Source organism: Sus scrofa, chromosome 3 (genome assembly GCF_000003025.6).
Source record: "Sus scrofa isolate TJ Tabasco breed Duroc chromosome 3, Sscrofa11.1, whole genome shotgun sequence".
Classification (NCBI taxonomy): Eukaryota; Metazoa; Chordata; class Mammalia; order Artiodactyla; family Suidae; genus Sus; species Sus scrofa.
Genome location: NC_010445.4, coordinates 90,727,621 through 90,751,372, shown reverse-complemented (window position 1 = coordinate 90,751,372; position 23,752 = coordinate 90,727,621). Strand labels below are relative to the sequence as shown.

At 35.5% G+C, this 23,752-nt stretch overlaps 1 protein-coding gene across 48 annotated transcripts in view; it reads right to left on the bottom strand.

Moving 5' to 3' along the window:
- The window catches only part of NRXN1 (neurexin 1), a 1,114,780-nt gene that overhangs the window by 162,833 nt on the left and 928,195 nt on the right, over positions 1-23,752 (bottom strand). For all 48 annotated transcript variants that reach the window (XM_021088268.1, XM_021088237.1, XM_021088235.1 and 45 more), the window contains one exon: positions 7,857-8,028. In XM_021088268.1, the coding sequence (XP_020943927.1) occupies positions 7,857-8,028 (172 nt within the window). The remainder of the gene's footprint in view (positions 1-7,856; positions 8,029-23,752) is intronic.

The following is a 23,752-nucleotide window of genomic DNA, read 5'->3' as shown; positions in this document are numbered from 1 at the left end:
CCTGATGTGGTTGTGTTACAGTAACTGTAAGAACTCTTTGATATTAAGAAAAGGAAAAAAAAATCCAAGTCACTGAGACTATACAAGAACAAATGAGAGGTCTGAGCATATATCATTTCTTTCCATCTCCTTGGATACAATTTCTCTGAAGCTAAGCATTTTAGGCAGATGTATTTAATATACTGCTGAATAAAAAGTTCATTATGCTTCATTATTAAGAACATCCCCCAAAGTCTCAGAAAAGCTGAACACCATGAAAAAAGAAAATTAACACTGAAAAAGTCAGAGTTTTAGTCACTAATAATATCTAATACAGTATTTGAAGTTTCAGATTTCTCATAGTATGTAAGACTTTATTTCAGAAAAGTAGGATTAGTAAACAGTCAACTATGTCAGATAGAAAACCAAACATTTATATATTCACATCAATATTTCTCCATGCACATATGTATATTTGGGCTAAAAACCATGAGCAAAAGATAATGTTTTAACATTGAAGTTGAGTGACCAAATGGGATATATTCAACAATTATTTACTAAGTACCCTACTAGGTACCAAGTCATGATAATCGTGTATTTTGTTGGAGTCATCCTAAATTGGTAATATATTTAAATAGTGATTCAAATCATCTATATGGTTTATCAGTTTCCCAAAGTGAGTTAGATTTTCTTTTTTTTTTTTTTTTTTTTTTTTTTGTCTTTTTTTAGGGCCACACCTGGAGGTTCTCAGGCTGGGGGTCAAATCAGAGCTGCAGCTGCCGGCCTATGTCACAGCCACAGCAATGCCAGATCCAAGCCTCATCTGTGACATACATACAGCACAGCTCATGGCAACATCGGCTCCTTGGCCCACTGAGCAAGGTCAGGGATCAAACCCCCATCCTCTTGGATACAAGTTAGATCCATCTACCACTGAGCCAAGATGGGAACTCCTAAGTGAGTTAGATTTTTTCATTGCCTTAGCTTTGTAGGAAGGAAATTCACTCCAACATATCCTATATTTCTACACTTAGCCAAGATTTGGGGGCGAGTCTTCTAACATGATACACTTTTCCTCTGAAATAATCTTTGAGGATTTAATACCTGAATCCTCTAATGAGCTCTCCTAGCTACTGAAATCAACTAAGTTCAGGTGATGTCACTGAGAAACAAATATAAATCAGTAAATATATAAAGTTTGATATCGGAGTTCCCGTCGTGGCGCAGTGGTTAACGAATCCGACTAGGAACCACAAGGTTTTCGGGTTCGGTCCCTGCCCTTGCTCAGTGGGTTAACGATCTGGCGTTGCCGTGAGCTGTGGTGTAGGTTGCAGACGCGGCTCGGATCCTGCGTTGCTGTGGCTCTGGCGTAGGCCAGTGGCTACAGCTCCGATTCAACCCCTAGCCTGGGAACCTCCATATGCCGCGGGAGCGGCCCAAGAAATAGCAACAATAACAACAACAACAACAACAAAAAGACAAAAGACAAAAAATAAATAAATAAATAAATAAATAAAGTTTGATATCATGTGAACCTAAAGGTTGAATGCTACAGGAATAGTAAAATAGTATGATTCATAATGGCTTACTCTGCTAATAAATTTATATTAAAATTTTAGTAATAATAAAATGCTTTTTTAAGAAAATTATTTTTATTCCATGTGTTACTATGTTCGTAACACGTATGATAGGTCTGTATGTACATGTGTCTGTGTGAGTCAGCAGAAGCAGTAGAGTGTGACATGGATTAATATAAACAGTCATGACTGACTGTGTAAGTCATAATGTTTAGATATGAAGAAAATCTTGCTATGTTGAAGGATATATCTAGGGATTTCCTCCATTTCTAGTTTCTTTCTCTCAGATAGTAAAAAGAAAAGTGTACAGAGCTAGCAGATAACAGTTTCCAAGTAGAGTTTTGCCTTTGCCACAAACTATCATAATGATCATGATCAAATCCATTAACCTTTCTAAGGTTCCACTTCATTATTTGAAAATTCAAGGAGCTGGAATAGAAGATCTTCAAAGTTCCTTCCCTCCTTCAAATGTTCCAATTACAAATGAGGTAAACTTTCTCAATTACATCATACATAATAAAATTCAGTTAAAAAATAAAAATATGATTTCCCCACTGGTAACCGCTAAGTTGGTCTCTATATCTATGAGTCTGTTTCTTTTATGTTATCTTCACTAGGTTGTTGGGTTTCTAAAATTTCACATATAAATGAGATCATACAGTAAAAATAAGTAAATAAATAAATAAATATATGAAAATCCTCAAACCAACAGACACTTTAGTACCAAATAGGAAACTTTAAATGATGGAATGGGTGAAATATATAATTAATAAATAATCAATGACTTGAACTAAAAAATCAATTAATTAAACTGAGAGTGTAGAATTTTTTTTTTTTGTTTGTTTGTTTTGTCTTTTTGCGTTTTCTAGGGCTGCTCCCTTGGCATATGGAGGTTCCCAGGCTAGGGGTCTAATTGGAGCTGTAGCCACCGGCCTACGGCCCAGGCCAGAGCCACAGCAATGCGGGATCCGAGCCGTGTCTGCCAACTACACCACAGCTCACAGCAACGCTGGATCCTTAACCCACTGAGCGAGACCAGGGATCGAACCCACAATCTTATGGTTCCTAGTCAGATTTGTTAACCACTGAGCCACGACAGGAACTCTGAGAGTGTAGAATTTAAAGAGAAATTATCAGTCTGACTTTCCTGAGTCCTGAACTATTTTACCAGCCTTTGAAGATGAAAACAAAGTCAAGATTTAGCAATAATACTCATAAGATTTTCATGACAAATTTGGTCATGCAAAATGTATTTACACCCTCTCTATGGAATTTTCCCTTGGGCCATCCTCTTTTTTTCAAATCTTCCATCCTTAAACTACCTGCTTTGTCATACCACTCAAGACTACCATTTTTTATTATACTCTAATAGCAGTTAAACTCTGTACTACTAACAGCAATTAAACTCTGTACTACCAATCCCTTTTATTTGACATTGATAGGTTTCCAAAATCCTTCTTTGTCTCCCCAATAGACTCAATTCTTTGTAAACCAGAACCATGTCTTTGATTTCTTTATTTATTCCTGTCACAGGTTTGCATTTCATTGTTACCTATTCAGAACATTGAATAATTGACGGTTGCATTAAGAGAGAGAAAGAAATTAAAAAGTAGAGATGATTCTCCTTTTACTTAGTTGTTCACCAGGCCTTCTAATGTATTCTGCATTCAACCTCTTTCTTTTCTCAAATTCTCACGCCTTATTTTAGGCCTTTATCTTTTGACACCTGGACTTTTTAATAGCTTCCTTATTATTTTCTGTCTCTATCTCTTCCTGCTAAACCAGTGAAAATAAATGCATGCTATCCTCCAAGTAAAAATCTAGCCTTTCAAGACCCAAATCAAATTTCCTATGTTTTTCGTAGTCTTACTAGACCACTCATTCCAAAATGGCCTCTTCTTCCTTGGAAAATAGTTTCCTATTCTTTCTTTCTTTCTGTCTTTTTTTTTTTTTTCCTGGCCTGTCTTATTGAGATATTAGCCAAATATGACATAACACATATTATCTCACATGGTGCATTTTTCATTCTGAGCATTTTTTATGTATCTTTGTAAACAGAAGGTGAGCCTAGAAAGTTCATTTAACATAGTATATATCCTTAAATATTTGTTGATTTGACATGTTAGCTTAATAGGAATAAAATGAATAGTTGACCTCATACAGAATAAATAACATCTTTTCAGCACACTGTGGTAGACAAATTAACTCAATGGTTATCCTGAAGTTTATCTGGAGCAATCCTTAGTCTGGGCAAGTAAAATGATGTTAGGCCTTTTGGAGTAACATTATGAGAAGAAGAAGTCTATTTTGTTGAGAGAGAAATTTTGCCCATTATAATCATAAGAAATCAAGGATTAATGGTGTATTATATTTCCAGAGCTTTAACTGACAAGCATCAAGAAATGGGTTTCTATTCAGCAGGATCTCCTTGTAAATCTATTCTAAGTTGTGTCATTTTGAGAACTATGTCTAGATACTCATGTTGCAACAGAACAAAGGGTGGGGGAAAAACTGTAATTGTAATGTAAACATGTAAGGATAACCTGACCCCCTTGCTGTACAGTGGGAAAATAAAAAAAAAATAAAATAAAATAAAAAAATAAAAAGAAATGGGTTTCTCAGCTTTAAATGGTTTGCAAAATATTATTTCTATACTTTGCTCCATGCACAGAAAATAATGAAAACTGGGTCTGCTGTTCAGAAAACTCAATATTTATTCTAACATGTGAATTGCTGAGTTATGAGAATATTTCACACACTCTAAAAGAACATAAAATCTACCTCTACTAATTAGTTTCTCTATGAAAGCCTTCCAGACAATTATAGGCTAACACTACTGGTCAATGCTTTAGGTGCTTTTCATTAAAGGTATAGTGGTGATACCAGATGAATTGCTTCATATAAAAGCACTTACCACAAAGCCCTATAATGGAAGGTTAAGTGCTATACTTAATTACTAATTTCAACCCCATTACCTATATTTTGCAGTGCAGGCACTTAAAAAGGAACCAAATATAGTCTATTGGTTCCCGCTTCTCTGATTATAGGATTTAGTGGTAAAAGCATTAGTCCAGCTGTTTTTCTAATGAATAGTAACAAAACAAAACAAAAAATTTTTAAATAATAGTCATACCACAAACCAATATAAAAGAAAGATTCTAGACATTTCTACTGAACTCATACATAAAATCACTTTGTTCTAAGAACTTTAATCTAGATGACATTCTTTTAAATTTATATTCAATCTTGATTGCTTTATTGCAGATGGAGCTCTAAGTGAAAAGAGGAATTTGAAAATTTCATGGCTTACTTCCTACCTCAACAGCATGCTGAAATGCATACAGAGAAAATGATTAATAAAATGCTTGATGAAAACCATGTTGACTCCCCTGAGTTCTTTACATATTGATCATTAACTTTTTGTATATATATTTCAAAATTCCTCAAGGTGCTCTAATTTTCTTGAGAGCAAATTCTTGTTTTACCCTTGCTTGTATCCTTCAGAATAACTGCAACTTTGTTCACTCTTGATTTATTAATAATATATAAAATAGTTTTGGTGAAAGAGCATTTAGAATCTTAGACTAAATATAAAGAGTGGCAGCTAAATTGACCAGGTCTAAAGATTTGCTCCTTAATTATCATGACTTTGCTAGTTTTGATTTTTTTTTTTTTTTTTTTGTCTTTTGTCTTTTGTCCCTTTTAGGGCTACACCTGCAGCATATGGAGGTTCCCAGGCTAGGGGTCTAATCGGAGCTGTAGCTGCTGGCCTACGCCAGAGCCGCAGCAATGCCAGATCCGAGAGCCATGTCTATGACCTACATGACAGCTCATGGCAATGCAGGATCCTTAACCCACTGAGCAAGGGCAGGGATCGAACCCGCAACCTCATGGCTCCTAGTCGGATTTGGTTCCACTGTACCATGATGGGAACTCCTACCTTTTGATTTTTAAATATATTTTGTGTTGTTTCTTATACTGAGTATCCACTTATTTGGTATATAAGACATAATATGTGTTAAACAACTAGCAACTATTAACCTAGGAAAAAAATACAAATATCTGTTGACTTAATTAATACTGGCCTAGTTTCAGCTGATAGTATTAAAACTGGATATTAGCATGTCACAAAAAGACAGGGATCATTTTTTTTGACTATATTTAGTACATAGTATCTGGTACGTGTACAATTAAAAGATTGTTAATCAGATAAAGGTATTAAAAATAGTGAAATTTTAGAAATTTTTAAAAACAAAATATTTATCCAAGGGCATTAGTGCATTAGAAAACTAGGTTCTGAATATCTATGCTTGGAAAATACATATTATATTTCTCTTTTACAGATGCATGATGGTATTGATATAATAAAGTCCAAATACAGATATTTTTAATTTAGTTTAATCCAGAGTTTCCCAAATAAACTTGAGAGTGGGACTTCCTTTCTCCTCTCATTGGTCACCATTAACATTCTCTAGAACAGAGTTTCTCAAAGAAAATTGTTCAGAAAGATAAGATAAAAAGTTACTAAGCTAAATAATTTTAACAAATTAACTGGTGAAGCAAAGCTTGGCTTCCAAAGGTACCTGCTACACTGTAATAGTAACAGGATTTATCATTTTGCATGTTCAGGTCCACTATTCACAGATGATGACAGAGTCTAGACCTTATCCTACTTTATATCTTTAGTGGTGTCCAGTACAATGACTTACTCTCAGTAAATAGGTATTAATTAATCTATTTTAAATTCACCAATTGTACTAAGGCTGCAGTTATTATAAAAATTACATTTCTACTAGGATTTTAGTAAATGCGATAAGGGATTAGCACAGGCTATGCAACACTGCATGTATATTTAAGTTACTTTCTGTCCAGATCTTCCATTTTTTATAATTAGTAACAGAAGGTATGTGTTCTTTTAATTTTAGTTTAGAACTGGGATAATTCCAAGGTCATCAATTCAGCAAATATTTATTGAGTGGCTACAATTGCCAGTATTATAAAAGGCACTGGACTTATTATTAATGTGCTTGCTTCTGAATTTTGTTATAAAAGTTTTTTATATTACACTTCATTCAGCAAATATTTTTAATGAATCAGGTTTATAGAATAGGTTTGTGATGAGGCTTGAAGATGTAGATGTTATAAATTAGAAAATGTCCAAAAGGTCATCCCAGACATTTCATTCTATAATTGTGCACAAGTACTAAGGGAAATTGATCTGTATTTATTAAGTTAGTTACTTCTTCAAATTATTTCTTTTAAGAAACAAATACTGAAATGAAGAACTTTATATATACATTTTGGAAATCATTTTTACTGTGCAAAATGATAATTTCTTTTTATAACCTTTCTTTACATTGTGCAATAAATCTGCTGCTGTACAAAAACCAGTTGTTTCTAAAAGGGGTGCACAAAACATGAGACTGATGTTTTTAGCAACCTTTTTTGCACTAAAATATGGAAAGGATAATACTTACAGATTAAAATATCATTGTATATTTAATCTATATTTTACTTTAAAATTTTAAAAATTGAGAATATATGCAATCACAAGTAACAATGGTTTAAGTTTCTAATCTAATGCCTTTGTTTTAATAACACAATACTGACAAAACTCATTAACTATGAACAAGATAATTTATATTTTATCAATACTAGCTTGATATTCATTTAATAGACTTGAAATGAGTAAATGAGTAATATTAGTGTCATGGAATCCATGTGAAGCCCCATGGTTCTATGACAGTGAAAACAAACTTCATTTATTTATATGTTCTTAAAACTGCTGATTTACAGTACTATGTAGATATATATTCCTTTACTATTCCTCTGTTTGTCCCATGGCCCTCCTGCAGCTTTCATGAGTTTCAGCCATGTACCATCATCAAAGGAACTGTCTTGCCCTATTTTCTTTCAGAGAAAAGTGTTATAATATTCCCTCCCTTAGTTTTAAATTTTAACTTTGTTACTTTTGACAAAGCCTTTCCTTTGTTCAAATGCAAGGACCCAGTAAAAAGAGCTTTGACATGTTGTGCCTTTTATGTGTGCATTTTTCTGCTTTTACCGATGTCTCGAATTTTGCAAACGATAACGTGTGCCTTCAAGATCTCCTATAAAATGCCATTTGTACACTGTATCAAGAACAGTTTAGGACAGCATTACATTCACATGACTCTAAAGTCCAATAAATAATTGATGGGTTCTCAGAAAACCCACAGTGGGAGAAACGGACGCAAAACAATGCTTTGTTTTCCAGTTTGTTTTTCATAAATCTTCCCCCATACACACCCACTGGCTTACCTGCAGGGTAGCGCTCAATCACTGGCCAGCTGTCCACCTGTAACGTGGCATTGCCGCCACTCCTCGTGAAACGGACTACATGGTATTTCCCATCGTTAATGATTGCATTGGACTCTTCGATGGCGATGTCATCTGTCCCAACATTAAATTTAACTCCAATTTTTCCTTGATGCTGGAAGGGAGTAAAAAGAGTCATGTGAAGTTGTGTTGATTCATCAGCAGTTAATGAGCGTTACATACAGGATATTGCTCAAGAACATGCTTGAGAACAATTACTGCTTTCCTCCGATTTTACTTCTGAAAAACTCATGCAAGAATTTTGGCATTTGGGTAAATCTGCAACATCTCTTCATAGACAACTGATATTCTAAAAGACACACTATCAAGATAAACGAGCTGCCTTCTTCTCAGAGGTTGCTGCAGACAAGGTACATGGCTGCCTGTGTGAAAGGATGTCCTTTCATGTTTTTAACATAGCCCCTTTAATTCACTCCTTCCATTTCACAAGAAAAATGAGGCTTGAAAATTGCCCTTTTAATAACTGGTGAAATCAGAGCATTGGAGGCTATGTACAGCCAATAGACAAAGACTCACAACATAGAAAACCACTCTAAAGGGTATGGCCACACAGATAGGCATTTAATGAGTACATCAAATGCTAAGAGCCTGAAATTTACTCCATTTCTTTATTTTACTGAAGATGAAACCATGACACAGGAAGGTGCAATGACTCGTTCAAGGTTATATAACTAAATAAAGAGATTCTAGAGTTAGAATTCAGTTCCCTCATTCTTAGTTTATACTTAAGATGCAAACTATTACATTTAGAATGGACAAGCAAACAGGTCCTGCTGTATAGCACAGGGAACTATAGGGAACTATATACAGTCTCTTGGGATAGACCATAACGGAAGATAAAATGAAAAAAAGAGATAATGTATATATATGTATGACTGGGTCACTATGGTGTACAGCAGAAATTGAATCAACACTGTAAATCAATTATACCCTAATAAAAATAATTTAATTTTTAAAATATAGCTAAGCTAGGATGAAGTGAAGATATGGTTATCTAAAACTAACTTCCTCTCTGAATTATGCAAAGCAGCATTAGAAATGATTCTAAGCACAAAGTTTGTGGCTGGTAACTTGAGAATTTCATACTACAAGGCAGCAAAGAGAAAGATGTGCTTATGTCCTCTGCCTCTGAGGAGCCTTTTCTAACAGCATGAGTTCAGATGATATTTAAAACATGTGGACTTGCCCTTCATCAGGAGCATTGGATATTTGTACTGTGGCCCCTTGTCAGAGTACATAACCTCAAGCTATCTACAGCTCACCTGTTATCAAAACTCAGTTGAGAGGAACAACATGAGGGAAAGGGGGTATAAAGGACATATAGTTCATTCATTTCTGCAGAAATTTAAAATTAGAATATCAGAAACCTGAAGATGTGAATCACATCCTTTTGACTTCCTGCTGGGTTCTCATAACTAAACTAGGAAGCAATAATGTGGCATAGGCTTACACTGAGAGTCACTGTAAAAAAAAAAAAAAAAAAAAAAAAAAAAGAAAAAAAAAATATCTTGTATAATACTACATTAATTGGAGGGAAGTATTTAAACATGTTATTCAGGACAATGATCACTGTTATTTGGGACAGTGATCACTGTCGTTGTCCCTTTTTCTTTTTCTTATTCTTAGTCCTTAGTGTCCATAAGGATCTTTCTTTTTTTTTTTTTTTTTTTTTTTTTTTTTGGTCTTTTTGCCATTTCTTGGGCCGCTCCCGCCGCATATGGAGGTTCCCAGGCTAGGGGTCGAATCGGAGCTGTAAACACTGGCCTACGCCAGAGCCACAGCAACGCCAAATCCGAGCCACGTCTGCAACCTACACCACAGCTCACGGCAACGCCGGATCGTTAACCCACTGAGCAAGGGCAGGGATCGAACCCGCAACCTCATGGTTCCTAGTCGGGTTCGTTAACCACTGCGCCACGACGGGAACTCCGAGGATCTTTCTTATAATAGATTAATATGGTTTTTATTTTGTTATGTTTTGTTTTGTTTTAGGCTTGATGGACAGTATAACTTAAAATAGCACATTCTTTCTGACTTTGGTTATTAGGAACTCGGAGTGAAAATGAGTAGGGAAATTTTACTAGCTGCATAGATTTCTGCTACACTGTTTTCCCCGGAATAATTTTTATTTTGTCATTTTTTTTTAATATCCTTAACTTTTAAATATATGCCACTATAAGACATTTCAGTTTTTTGTAGACTGATTCAGGAGATAAACAACAGAATTCCAATAAACACTAACATTATAAAGACTTTTTTAGACTTTTTTTTTTTTTTAGCATAGGTCTTTTGTGAAAGAACTCATTATTTTTTCATTTTGGTAGAATTCCTATTTGCTCATTTTTAGTAAATTATTTTAACATAGTATATTTATATATTAACACATGTGTGACATTACTTCACTGGAAATTTTTTTAAGATTCTTATTTAAGAGGTTTATTAAGTTATCTCTATTTAAACAACACCTCTATAGTGTTCTAAACATTTTACAAATATTAACTCTAATGTTTCTCCTAACAGACCCAATAGAGAGGTGCTATTTTATCTCCATTTGACAGATAAGGAAACTGAAGCACAGAGTGATTAAGAAACTTGGATAAGGTCACAAAGCTAGAAAGAGAAAAGCCGCAATTTGAACCCAGATAGTCAGGCTCCAGAGACTGAGATCCTTATCATCACGCTAGGCTAAACTTTAGGAATATTGAGCTGTCCTCTAGCTGCTGTCAGTAGATTTGGTAAACTTGGTTGCTCTTTGTTACCTGTTTTTTTGTTTGTTTGTTTTTTGTTTTGTTTTTGTTTTTGTTTTATTTTTAGGCCACACCTGCAGCATATGGAAGTTCCCAGGCTGGGGGGTGAATTGCTGTTGCAGCTATTGACCTATGCTACAACCGTGGTAACTCAAGATCTGAGCTGCATCTGCAACCTACAGTAACACCAGATCCTTAACCCACTGAGTGAGGCCAGAGATCAAACCCACATCCTCATGGACACTATGTTGGGTTCTTAACCCACTGAGTCACAACAGGAACTCCCTTTGTTACCTGTTTTATATTTCCTACTAGAGTAGGAGCACCATGGAACTTTGTAATATGCTTTTCAGGCTGTACATATGTATCAATCAATGTGTAGTTAAAATAACTCTATAGAGGACAGTAAGCAATTGAAATGTGGATAATAGGATCATGACATGGACTTAGTTTCAGTTTCAATCTTGAGATGATAATAGGTAAAACAAAAACAAAAACGAAAACAGACTGCTATTTTAATTTTACAAATTGAGGTACAAGATTGCCTAAGCCAAAGGAGAGCACTGAAAACTGCTTTTGGGACCTTGAATTAATTACCTATTTGTGGCCCATTAAAGAGGCAAGAAAGACCAAGAGGAGATTGACAATTAGAAGAGGATTTGGGGGGAGAATTGGGATGTGATGATTTGCATGTACTTCCAAGGTAGGAGGTTACTTTTCCCCTTATTTTAAGTGTGGAGGGAAAAGACTTCAATGCAAGTCTCAGAAAGTTTGAAAGATGGGCTCCTGGACCTTGGTGGTGGTCAATGGTGTAACTGGCAACCCCAGTTGCCCTTGCCTGGGAGTTGACTCTTGCCTGACAAATCTTCAAGGGGAGAAACTATAAGGGGCTGATGCTCTGATGGCAGAGCCAGGAGTAGTTACTGCTCCAGACCCCACCTACGCATTAGTTAGAAGAAGGAACGTGTGAGCATTACCCTTGGACCATGGATTGGAGAACACCATAGAATTGTGTTGTATCCTGTTCAAGAGGGTCCCTGGGGAGAGAGGTGATGGGTAGTGAAGAGAACTCGACAGAGAAACCTGGAGTTGCCTCGGTGGAACTGAGGCAGAAATTCTAAGTGACCATCTGAAGGAGGTATATTTACTTACCTCAAGGGAATTTCAGGTAAAGAAATTCCAATGATGTGGTTAAGAGCACCAAAAACCCCACCAAAAGGCCCCTCCAAAAATGCCCCCAAGTCCATTTTAAGCATGGGCTAAACCCGGATAAATGATTACTATTTTGTTAGCCAAGTAAGATAATTTCTGCCCCTTAGCTCTTCCTTCTCCTGTTTCATCCCTAGAGGAGGCAGAGAGGAGAAGGAGAAGCAAACATCATGGAAACAAGAGAATCCTGTTCCCTCACTCAGTGCAAGTGGCAGCTCCAAGGCAGCCCAAGCAGGGGTAATGGACTGGATTTAACTCAAGTTGTATTTTTTATTACAAAGGAGTGAGCTGAAATTTCTTATGCCTAAAAATGAACAGGTGACTCTTTTACCATCTAAGAATGACTATGGTAGTATTGAGACTTTCCCTAGATTTTACTGCGATCAGAAAGAAATATTCCACAGAACGGGTTTAAACTCCTATTGCATTGTACGAATCAGTTTTCACCATAAAACACGTACATGAGACTATTTGTTACTCTAGAGTTGATTGTCTTAGTGCCTCTTTTATTATAGACATGTATCTCATTCCAGGATAGATGGAAAGATTTCTAAAGTTTTCCACTTCTTCTGATAGGAAGGCAACAACAGGCTATTTTCATCTGAGATCTAATCAATAAGGAGATTCAAGTTCTGTGAATAGATGCATTCCAATGCTAAAGATACAAAATGCAACAAATTCTGAAAAAGGATACTTTACTTTGTCCCTAGATGTTTCTGCAATATGAGATGTAAAATGCTTATTTCCTAGGGTAAAGGAATCCCCAGATTTCTCAGAGATTCATTTCATTCAACATAGTAAAACAAGCTACTAAGAAGCAGTGAGTGTTGTTCATATTTGGAGAGCTTCTGACTTTTAAAAGATGCTCATCTTCCCCTGGACATGTTGGTTTGATCCTTCAACTTCCAACATTTTTGACAGCTCATGGATTCGGCTCCAGAGTCAACTATATCAGAACTGAATAACACCAAAGTAGGTTCAAACAACAAACTCTACCCTAACTCAGATATTATCTATCCCACCCCAGGTTGCCTCAAGTCCTTGAAAAACAATGTAAGCCTAACAGCCAATGTGTCATTTTTTTCCCTAAACACAAACAGATTAAAGAGGCATATAAACTGCAAAATATTAATTCCATTCAGAAACTATAAATATTCTCAAAACACATTCCTCCCATGTTGATAAATAGCAGGTCATTTCAATTATATAAACAATGAAACTTGCTAAACTTTCTTGCCAGTTGATAATTACAATTTAAAAGAATTCATTTCAAATTCTTATTCTTTGGGATTAAATATGATTGTCTCTGGCAAATTCTCATGAATATTACATTAGCAAAACCAGCAGTAATTTCACTGGACATGAACTGATCTTCCAACATTGTATCTTTCTCGAAATGGCTAACTGGCTCACACCATAATTTCAAAAATCTATTATGAGAATATCAGTAATGAGACATTTATAATTTAATGAAGTCTTTTCATGGATTCATTAAATAAATAGTGACAAAGGTAATTATTGATTTTTTTCACAAAAGCTCATTTCAGAAGAAGGATTATATTACTAAACTAAGTTAAAAGGAACCATGAAAGATGACACTGGGAAGGAACTTGAACATGTTAGCAGGTGACACTATAACGCATCTCAATTCCATCTGCAATCACATATTCATTTGAAAAGTATTAGTTTTAACTAAGGTTAAGATTAAATAGTATACTCAATATTTTGGGCATACCTCAAGCAGGATTTCTGTGTTACAGATACAGATATGTTTCCATCTATATGCATATGAAATAGATCAGGCAGAATACACATATATAAAGCTTTAGCCTGTGTATGGCATACAGATATGTCTATTGCTTTTTCCCCCTACTCTGGAGCTGTTACAAAGAAGTGTTTGGCTCAACTATGTCCAGGAAAATAGTTAAAAATGGAAAATTATCTGTTTTTTGTTCATTAATTTATTACACTCAGAGTATCACTTAACTAGATGAACAAGGGTGTAACCTAGGATAGTAAGTAGATTAGCAAGGAGGCTTGGTTATGCTCTATAATCTCCTGCTATGATACATAATAGAGTTCAACACTCCAGGGCCCTACTTTGGACAAAAGTTGACGATGTCTTCAAATGTACTCAATGCTTGTATTCATTTCAAAATAAAGAACAATTCCCATGGTTCAAGTCTGCATTGTCAGCTGAAATCGGAGACACGTTGCATGGTATATTTTGCTCCTCCAGAGACTAACCCTCACCAGGGAACAGAGGTTTTAAGGCTGAGGAGGACTCTGGGGCCTGCATTGAGTGTTGCTGGAGTCAGTGACACTACATAGTGTCAGAGTCAGACAGCCACCTATTCTCTCACTTCAGAACAAACACAGTGATTCAGATAACTGCTAGTTTAACACCAAAACATTTCCAAATGAATGGCTTGGGGGTCCTACTGGCTGGTAGAGACTGTGTTAACTAATCTAGATGGGCCATAATATTAAGACGTGGCTTGGGTCTAGTGACTTTAACCTGGAACTAAGCTGAAAATGCACCCCCCCCAAAGAAAACCCCCACACCATTCAAAAAACAAGATGCTACTTCTACCCTGTCTCCCATATTCCCCAATAACTAAAATTTTTTTACCTCATTCAGGTAATAAATAAAAATTGAATAAGTAATATGAATTTTGCATTTGCTAAATGGGTAGACAATACAAACATGTCAAGTGTGTTTTCTGCCCTTCAGGAAGTTTTCATTGAAACTGAGAAGATAAACATGCATGCAAGTATTCACACCCACAAAAGAGGTGAAGTATTAGTAGGGAGGAAAAGAGTCATTCTTAGGGGATAGTCCCAAAGAGCCTTAGGGAGCCTCCGACTGTGTAGCAGGAGCAAGCCAGCATTAGGACAACTATAATACAACCAGTGGATACCAAAGATACCCAGGGACATAGAAGATATGTTCTCTTTGTCTCCTGTCTCTCTTTCCAGGTCCAAGTGCTCACCAGGTACCATGCATTAGCAACATACCAGGAATCTACCTAAAATTCCCAGCTGACCTAAAAGTGTTACTTTCCCTATCTGCTCAGAGAGTTTAAATAATCTGCCCCAAATCATGTAGCTAATACATATCAGTATTGGAAGCCCACCAAGTTGGAGAGATTTTCTAAAATAGAATGTCGTCAATTGTATTTAAGTTCCAGAAGATCTTGAAACCAAGGCATACTCAGAGAACTGCATCAAGATTAAGGCCACCAAAAAGTATACCTTTCTTTTTGGTTGATTACGTTTCATAGCACCATACAATAAGGAACCAGAAGTGGGTGAGATCAAGGGTGATGCTGTTTCAGAAAGATCTTATTTCAGGGTCACACATTCTAAGAAAACAGTTTCTCATCAAATCTTCATTTTCTCATTAAATCTTCAGTAAGGATGGTATACCTTTTCTAATATGTTCCCATTGTATGAAATGCTAGAGCTCCTTTGATTTCATAAACCTCTATCCTGATGATATCTTCCTCCTTTTTCTATAAGAAAAGAAAGCTTATACTCATCTCTTGGTCTTTAGATTGTCTAACAAAACTATATGAGCCCATGACAGTCCTCGCTCACGCACTGCTTTATGTGTTAGTTTTTATATATTTATTTTAGCTCCTCAGCCATATTATAAAGAGCTTAAGGGTAATAAACAAGACTGACTTATTCCTTATTGTATCCTTCACAGCACTTTGTGGACTATCTCTACATTCGTTAATTTTCCAAAACTCTTTAACATACTCATTATTTTTCTTAAATTGGGATCTAATTCACTTTTAAAGTATATACTTTAGTGGTTTTAGAACATTCGCAAGGTCATGTGACCATGACCATTATTTAAGTCCAGAACATTTTCATCATTCTGCAATTTTCTTTTGATGAGATAATGCATATAAAGTTCTTAGCACATTTAATGGCTCTTAGCACCTGTGAGCTCTATTATTATTATTACTCCTTTTACTGTTATTCTTATATTTGTAAAATAATGTTTAACTTTGTGGTAGTTTGATGGAAGTTAATTAAAATAATACTTGGATGATGTAGCCATCACAGTTTAGTTGCAACATATGATATTTCATTCGTCTTCACAGCAATTCGTGAAGTAGCATGTCTGTTTTGCAAATAAAGAAGCTAAAGCTCAGAAAAGCTGAGAACTGACTAAAGTCAGAGCATCTATCTACCATTTGGCATAAAAGGGAACATTCTAAAATCTCATTATGCTCACCTGTGGGATCAACTGTCCAGCCATTGGTTGTACTGAAGCAGAGTCTGCCTGATTAGACAATGCTTTATGTTCCCTCCCATCTCAATGACACTACCGTTCTAGGTTCTATGAAAAGTCTAATGGAGGGCTAAGCATTTAGTACAGAAAGAAAAGAAAAGAAAGCAAGCAAGAAAGAAACTAGTTAATTTTGAAATGACTCAGACACCTAAATTTGAATTTGAGTCTTAGATTTTTTTCAACATTTCTAAAATAGCAACAATCTAGGATTATACTACATTTTAAAACTAGGAATTCTTCAATTTATGACAGAAAAGGAGATATCCCACTAGGTTAAGGTTTCAGAGTAATTTTGGAGGCATTTTATAAACCATACTTGATTTTTCCTAAGAAATTATAACTGCTCCTCTCCAGAGAGGATGGAAAGACTTGTCTTTATAGGTAAGAACACTTGCATTGCCAGGTATGTAGGATGTGGTAGTAGTGGTGAGAGAATAAAGGTCAACAATTTCTCCTCTTGAGGACAGATAGACTTTGAGTTCTGGTGATAATCCCAACGCTTCAATACCTCCATCTCTTCACACTCTCTCCTTAGATGAAAGGATCAAGAATCAGAAGAATATTGGGAGGCAACTAGACCACTAAATGACTAAATGACTGGTGGGTATATATTTGAAAGGGGCAATCACCCTTGTTGATATTCTCAGACTATCTCTATTTTGTTTCTTTCATCAGTTAAACCAATACTGGATTATCCATTATGTTTTAAAAGACATTCTTGAACCATTATGAAGTTTTCCACTGTGGTCATGGGTTCAGAAATGTCATCAAGCTTTTTTTGTGGCACTTCCCCATGGTTCAAACAGCATATCTCTGCATGATGCCATATAACTGTAGAACAAAATAAAGCTAACTTATCCTCTTGAGAATCAGAGCCAGCTCATTAAGATCATTAATTCTGCATTTCTATCCACTGAAATAAATAGCAACCATTGTAAAATAAAAATACTTATCTTTAAATGTATCCTTATATATTAAAAAAATTGTGTTCCACCATTAAGCTTCTTTTTTCCTGAATAATCAAAAAGCAAAAAGCAAACAGAGAAAAAATAGACATCACCTGATGGCCTATGTCAGGTTCTTAATTTTTCACAGGTAAGACCTCTGGTTTGAATATTTAGCCCACTGTTCTGCTAATGACAAACCCCTCAGGCTGCTCTATGGAGACCTAAGATCACACTGACTTAAGTTAAGCCTTATTAAAAGTATAGTGGGCTGATCAGATACAGTTTTGGGGGTTTTGTTTATTTTTTTTACTTGTTTTTATTATTTTTGCCTTAAAAACTCTTGGCTGGGTGCTAAATTAGCTTCGATTACATTTTACTGTCATTCAGGAATCCTTGTGCAATAAACATTATATTTCAGGTGCTGATTAAAACCATAACCTTTGTTTCTCTACTTTTCTGATCTCTTGTCTTTAGGACATTACACTGCTTATTGCTACCTCCACCAGGAACTGGACAGGGGTAGGACATGCAGCTCTATCAATTCCGATAGTTGTTGGCATTTCTAGGTATAATCATTTTCCTATAAAGGAGGTCTGGGATTATTTGTGGACTCCATTTACATGCTGTATCCCAGAACCATCATTTTCATGGAGAGCTGACCATATAATTACAGTCTGCCTCTAATGTTCCAACTTTCCATAGCACAGAGCACATTTTTCAGATGAGAAACAAAACAACTTTGGGTGGTGAATTTTGTCCTCTGCATGGTAAATGTTACCTTAGTAACTAGGTTGTAAGTAAACCTAGCCTTTATTTAAAAAAATCTTTAAAAAACAAAAACATATTAAGAGATATATATAATTATTTCTAATAACTCATTTGATAAATATCTATAAGCTATACATGCAAAAGTTAGTTTGGAAGGTATATTTTTAAAAATTTTGTTTGTAAATTGTGACTTGCAACAAGAAAAATAATAGTGAGGTAATATTTTCAAATATGTTTTTAAGATAATGACTTCTAAATAATGCTATCATCATTTCCATAAACCTCAAGCAGAGCCCTAACTTGAAATGCATTCCAATAGAAAAGCTGACTGTGTTACCTTTCTCCTCATTTTTATTGACTTCTAGTCCAGGACTACCTGTTTACATCCTTAGAAAAAGCAAATGTGTGCATATGGCCAGAGAAATGCATTCACCAAAGACTATTTTCCATAGAATCAGCAAGGCTTTACTATTCCAGAGTTAAGTAATAATTTCTGCTGCCATCAAAAATAAATCTATTGCATTTGGAGTAGATAGGCAATGAGGTCCTGCTGCATAGCACAGGGAACTATATCCAATCAATTGTGATGGAACATGATGGAAGATAATACGAGAAAAAGAATATATATATATATGTATAACTGGGTCACGTTGCTATGCAGCAGAAACTAACAGAACACTGTAAATCAACAATAGTAATTTTTTTAAATTTTATATTTATGCATAAAATTTTAGTACAAAAGTGTTTTCAGAAGAGGATACAGAATTTTCAAGGCTGAAGCTCCTAATGATTATGACTTTTTTATATCTTAATAAAATAATAATACTGCCATTAAATAAAATAATGTCAAGAAATATTTAGCAATTATCTATTAGGTGCAGTGCATTTCACAGAAACACTGCACCACTCTTTCCAGGACTCAAGAAATTTAAAATCTATTTGTTGGTTGTGTTTACATACATTAATTTTCCTAAATTACATGATTTTCTTGAATAAATGACACTACAATTTTGGAAATATTCTAACAGATGGGTTTAGTCTTCACCTATATTCCTTTATTTATTTACTCATTCATTCAACAAATACAAATGGATTTCATACTATACTCCTGACATTCTGCTAAATTCTGGATAAGGAGTGGTTAACAAAGCAGACACTGCCATTATGAAGCTTCAAGTCTCTCATTATTTCTTTATACACTGAAATTTATATTAGCATATAAAGTATGCTAAGTGTCAAGAAAGAAGAGAACAGAGCTTATGAGAGGCACTGAGTGATTAAGGAAAACCTCTTTGAGGAACTGGAGATGTGAAGAAATCAATAATGAGAGTAAGTTTTCTAGGCAGAGGAAACAGCATGTTCACAGGCCCTGAGGAGGCAAAATATGTTCATATAAAGACATATGCTTTTATTTACGAATGCAGATTCAGATATAAATATATGGGTTCTTTATAGTGGCAGATATGTAAATTATATACACACATATGTAGGTATTATTCAGAAAGTTTATCTGGGATATAAAACTAGATTATGGAATTATCTATTAAAAAGTTAAAATATGTCATTTGCAGACGTAAAGCAACTGGAAAATAGATAGATGATCACATTTTAAAAATCTTCCAATCTAAGAATGAAAAATGGTTGGTGTAAATGTAGAACCTAACAGTATGTATCCTGACATTCACCTAATTGTTTGTTCCTAAGTTTCATTCATCAATGTGCTTTATGAAATGTAATGTATAAAGCCTTTCTGAATCAACAGAGACTTACTGCATTTTCCAAAAGTCATTTACTTCTACAATGTCAAAAAAATGATTTATCATTCTATACTTATATTTCAAAGCTAATGTAACACGTTTAGTTTCTTTGTGGGGTAGAATGTCTTGTTAACTCATTTCTCCAGAGAGCTCTTTTATCTCAAGATGTAGCAAGAGTCCTCTGTACACTTTTCACCTTAAAAATACTGTTTGAAATCATTTGACTAGTTTTTCAAGTACCCTCTACAAATTAGTTGAAGAAAGAAAAGTTTTTACCCTTTACCTCCCTGTTCACCTGGAAGAGAAAATCAACAAGGTTCAACACTTGAGTCCCTAAAATGCAAGTTTCCAGGAAATGGACAAGTCACTTCAAATAAGAAGATTTTTTTTTTTTTTTTCACATGGCATTCTCGGGCCAGGGATCAGATCCAAGGTGCAACTGCAACCTATGCTACAGTGGCAGCGATGCTGGATCCTCAATCCACTATGCTACGCTGCGGATCAAACCTGCGTCTCAGTGCTCCCAGGACACCACATATCCCACTGTGCAACAGTGGGAATTCCAAGAGGAGAAATTTTGATCCAATTGTTTTTCTGGAAAATTTTCATGTAGATGAGATCAAAAGATAAACTTTTCCTGCAATTTGGCCTAGAAATCCAAGGCCAAAAGCATTCAAGGAGATCAAATCCAAAATATTTATGAATATTTTTATCTTGAGGTAACTATTCATTGCTAACTTTCCCAGAGCAGTAACCACTGATAGCATCCTTTTCCATGGTTCTCCTGGAAGAGCCAGAGGTTATTTTGAAGAAACCTCTAGATTCAGATAACAGAGTAAAGCCAGACTGAGAGATAAATATAGGGAGCAAAGTCAAGTTATTAGCCATCTATCAAAAGAACGCATATACATCTTTCTCACCGCTCAGTCACACTGGAATTCCATTTCCATGAATACAGCACATTCTGTCCCATCTCAAGACCTTTGCTATTTCTTCTGTCTGATTTAGCTCTTTCCTTGATTCCTCCATCCCCAAATAACTGATCCCCTATATTTGGGGGCTGGGGGGAGCAGGGAGAAGCTTGAGAACTAAAGCTGATCATTGACTCTGAACAAAAGGACAATGCTTGTCTGTAGAAATTTTCCTTTTATGAAGCAAGAACTGAAGAGCATATATCCAATGAAGTACAAAAGACATTCAAAGGTCTGTCCTGACAGTAGTTGAAAAGCCAGTGCCATATATAAAGGCATGTCTCATTTGATTAACAATATTCTCCAGTGGACTTTGGGTTATCTGTGATAAACCTTTAATTGGTAAATAGCAACCGTAAGATTAAAATGTTGTGATCTCATATCCAACTTACAGATTTCTCTTGCCAAACCTGTCTACTCTTTGTAAATGAACACAAATCAAAACTCATTTAGAAGGTAAAAATCTCCTGAGAAATTAATCACAAATGTCTTCTAAGGCCAAACGGAAACCATACCAAACTTATTCACCATTTTATAATATTAGTGCCAAAGCTTCTCAAACGAGTATGGAAATTCAAGAAGGGCTATATTTGGCAGCAGATGCGTAATGATGAACTGATGATGGTGGTGATGGTGACAATGATAATAGCTATCCTTTTTTTTTTCAGGCCCGCATCTGTGGCATATGGAAGTTCCCAGGCTAGGGGTCGAATTTGAGCTGTAGCTGCCAGCCTACACCAGAGCCACAGCAATGCCAGATCTGAGCCGTGTCTGCAACCTACACCACAGCTCCTGGCAATGCCAGATCCTTAACCCACTGAGCGAGGCCAGGGATCCAACCCACATCCTCATGGATACTGGTTGGGTTCGTTATCACTGAGCCAAAATGGGTACTCCTATCCTTAATACTTGCTATGTCCCTGGAACTCATAAACAGTTTATAAAAATAATATATTAGAATATGTATTATTATTTCCATTTATGTAATGATGAAGCTGAATCTCAAAAGGTTTAATAACTTGCCCCAAAACACATGCCTGATAAGCATCAGAACTGCAGTTTGGTCCCAAGCAAACTGGTTTCAGCTTTTTTACACTTAACCATACTTAACTACTGTGCTTCTTAGGAGGAATCCAAGGTGGTCAAAAGAGATTGCCATTTAGATAGAATACTAGTAAGCCTCTTGGAGAGAGAAAGATGCTAACATCCTTGCTATTGTATATACTAAGCAATACATCAATTACTTTTCAAACCTTCACTCCTTTAATTCTCATGGTAATCTCTGTCAACCTGACAATCATACTGAGGATGTTTGAAACTCAGAGCAAAAAGGTGACTTCTCTGAAGTCAAAAGCAAAAACACCATCCAGTCACAGCTAACCTAGTCATGGCATGCTGCTTCCCTCTGCACATCTTTCAAGATCCCTTCTAAGTAGAAGAGGCCACATGAAGGTATCCTAGGATCTCAAAATCCTTATCATTTTATGAGGCTTCGAACACTGACAAACTTGCCAAGATGGAGGTAGGCACAGCCCAGCAACTTTTCTTTCATGGGCATTAAATGAGTCCAGGTGTTTACATTTACTAGTAGGCTAAATCTTCACCTGCATTAGAATCAGAGCAGATTTTAATACATTTCAGGAGCCCTGGTAACAGAAAAGGAAGCACAATACCCTTCAGGTTTTATTAGAATTCTGGATATAACCAGATACTCAGAGATTCTACAATGCAGGAGCAATTAGAGAAATGGCCAGTGTCTTTCCTTTCTCCCCCTTTGTCTGCATCCCTCTTTCACCTAGGATCTATTTCTCCCCAACTATCAAATGTACTTAAATTATTATTATTATTATTATTATATTATTATTATTATTATTTTGCTTTTTAGGTCCGCTCCCACAACACGTGGAAGTTCCCAGGCTAGGGGTCAAATTGGAGCTGCAGCTGCCGGCCTATGCCACAGCCCCAGCCACTCGGGATCTGAGCCGCATCCACAAACTACATCACAGCTAACAGCAACGCTGGATCCCCAACCCACTGAGTAAGGCCAGGGATCGAACCTGCATCCTCATGGATACTAGTTGGAATAATTTCTGCTGTGCCACAATGGGAACTCCCTAAATTATTTTTAGTGTTAGTTGCCATTTTGGAAAGTTGTGTTCAAACTTCCAATCAAATCCAACAGAATATATCACCATCATAGCAAAGACAGTCATGGAATTTTTTGCTAAATAAAACTTGCGACTCTATTAGAAAGGAAATGAAAAATTTAGCTATAGCTTCCCAATAGTGATGAACCTTATATTTAAAAAGAATATTAATAATTTTACAGCTGATCAGGTCTCTATGTGTTACAATCAATAATCAAGTAAATATAGATCTGAATTCTATACTTTTACTATTTCAAAAAAAGCAAGTCTTACATGAAGACTTTAAGTGGTTTTATAAGAAATGAAATAAACCATTAGTTATTTCTTTTACCACAATAAAAACCATAACTTAATAGATGGAGTAGATGAATTTTTTTGTCTTTTTTTTTTTTTTTTAGGTTGTAGCTATGGTATATGGAAGTGCCCAGGCTAGGGGTGAAACTGGAGCTGCAGCTGCTGGCCACAGCCACAGCCACAGCAATGCCTGACTCGAGCCATATCTGTGACCTATACCACAGCTCAAAGCAACACTGGATCCTTAATCCACTGATCAAACCTGCATCCTCATGGATAGTAGTTGGTTCTGTTACTGCTGAACCACGATGGGAAATACGAAGTTGCTGACACTTGAAGTATGAATTGACCCATTAAAATTATTTTTAATGATAATTTTTCAATTTCTTAGTTAACTTTGTAGGTCATGATTAGAATTGTTAATGTAGTTTTGTTTCTTTTTCTATCTTATATAACTTCTCTCTTAAAAACATAATGACCATGTCTTAAAAACTTTTAATACTCTCCTTCCATAAATATTTTAAGTTTTCTATTTGTAAATAAAAATTATTCAAATTGTTTAATGCTTGTCTTAGTTATTTGAAATTGGCTTCTCAATCATTGCCATTTTTTTTCTTTCTCCCTAAGCTTGTAAGCTTGGGTCTGGTTTTTAATGATACTATTTTTAATTTG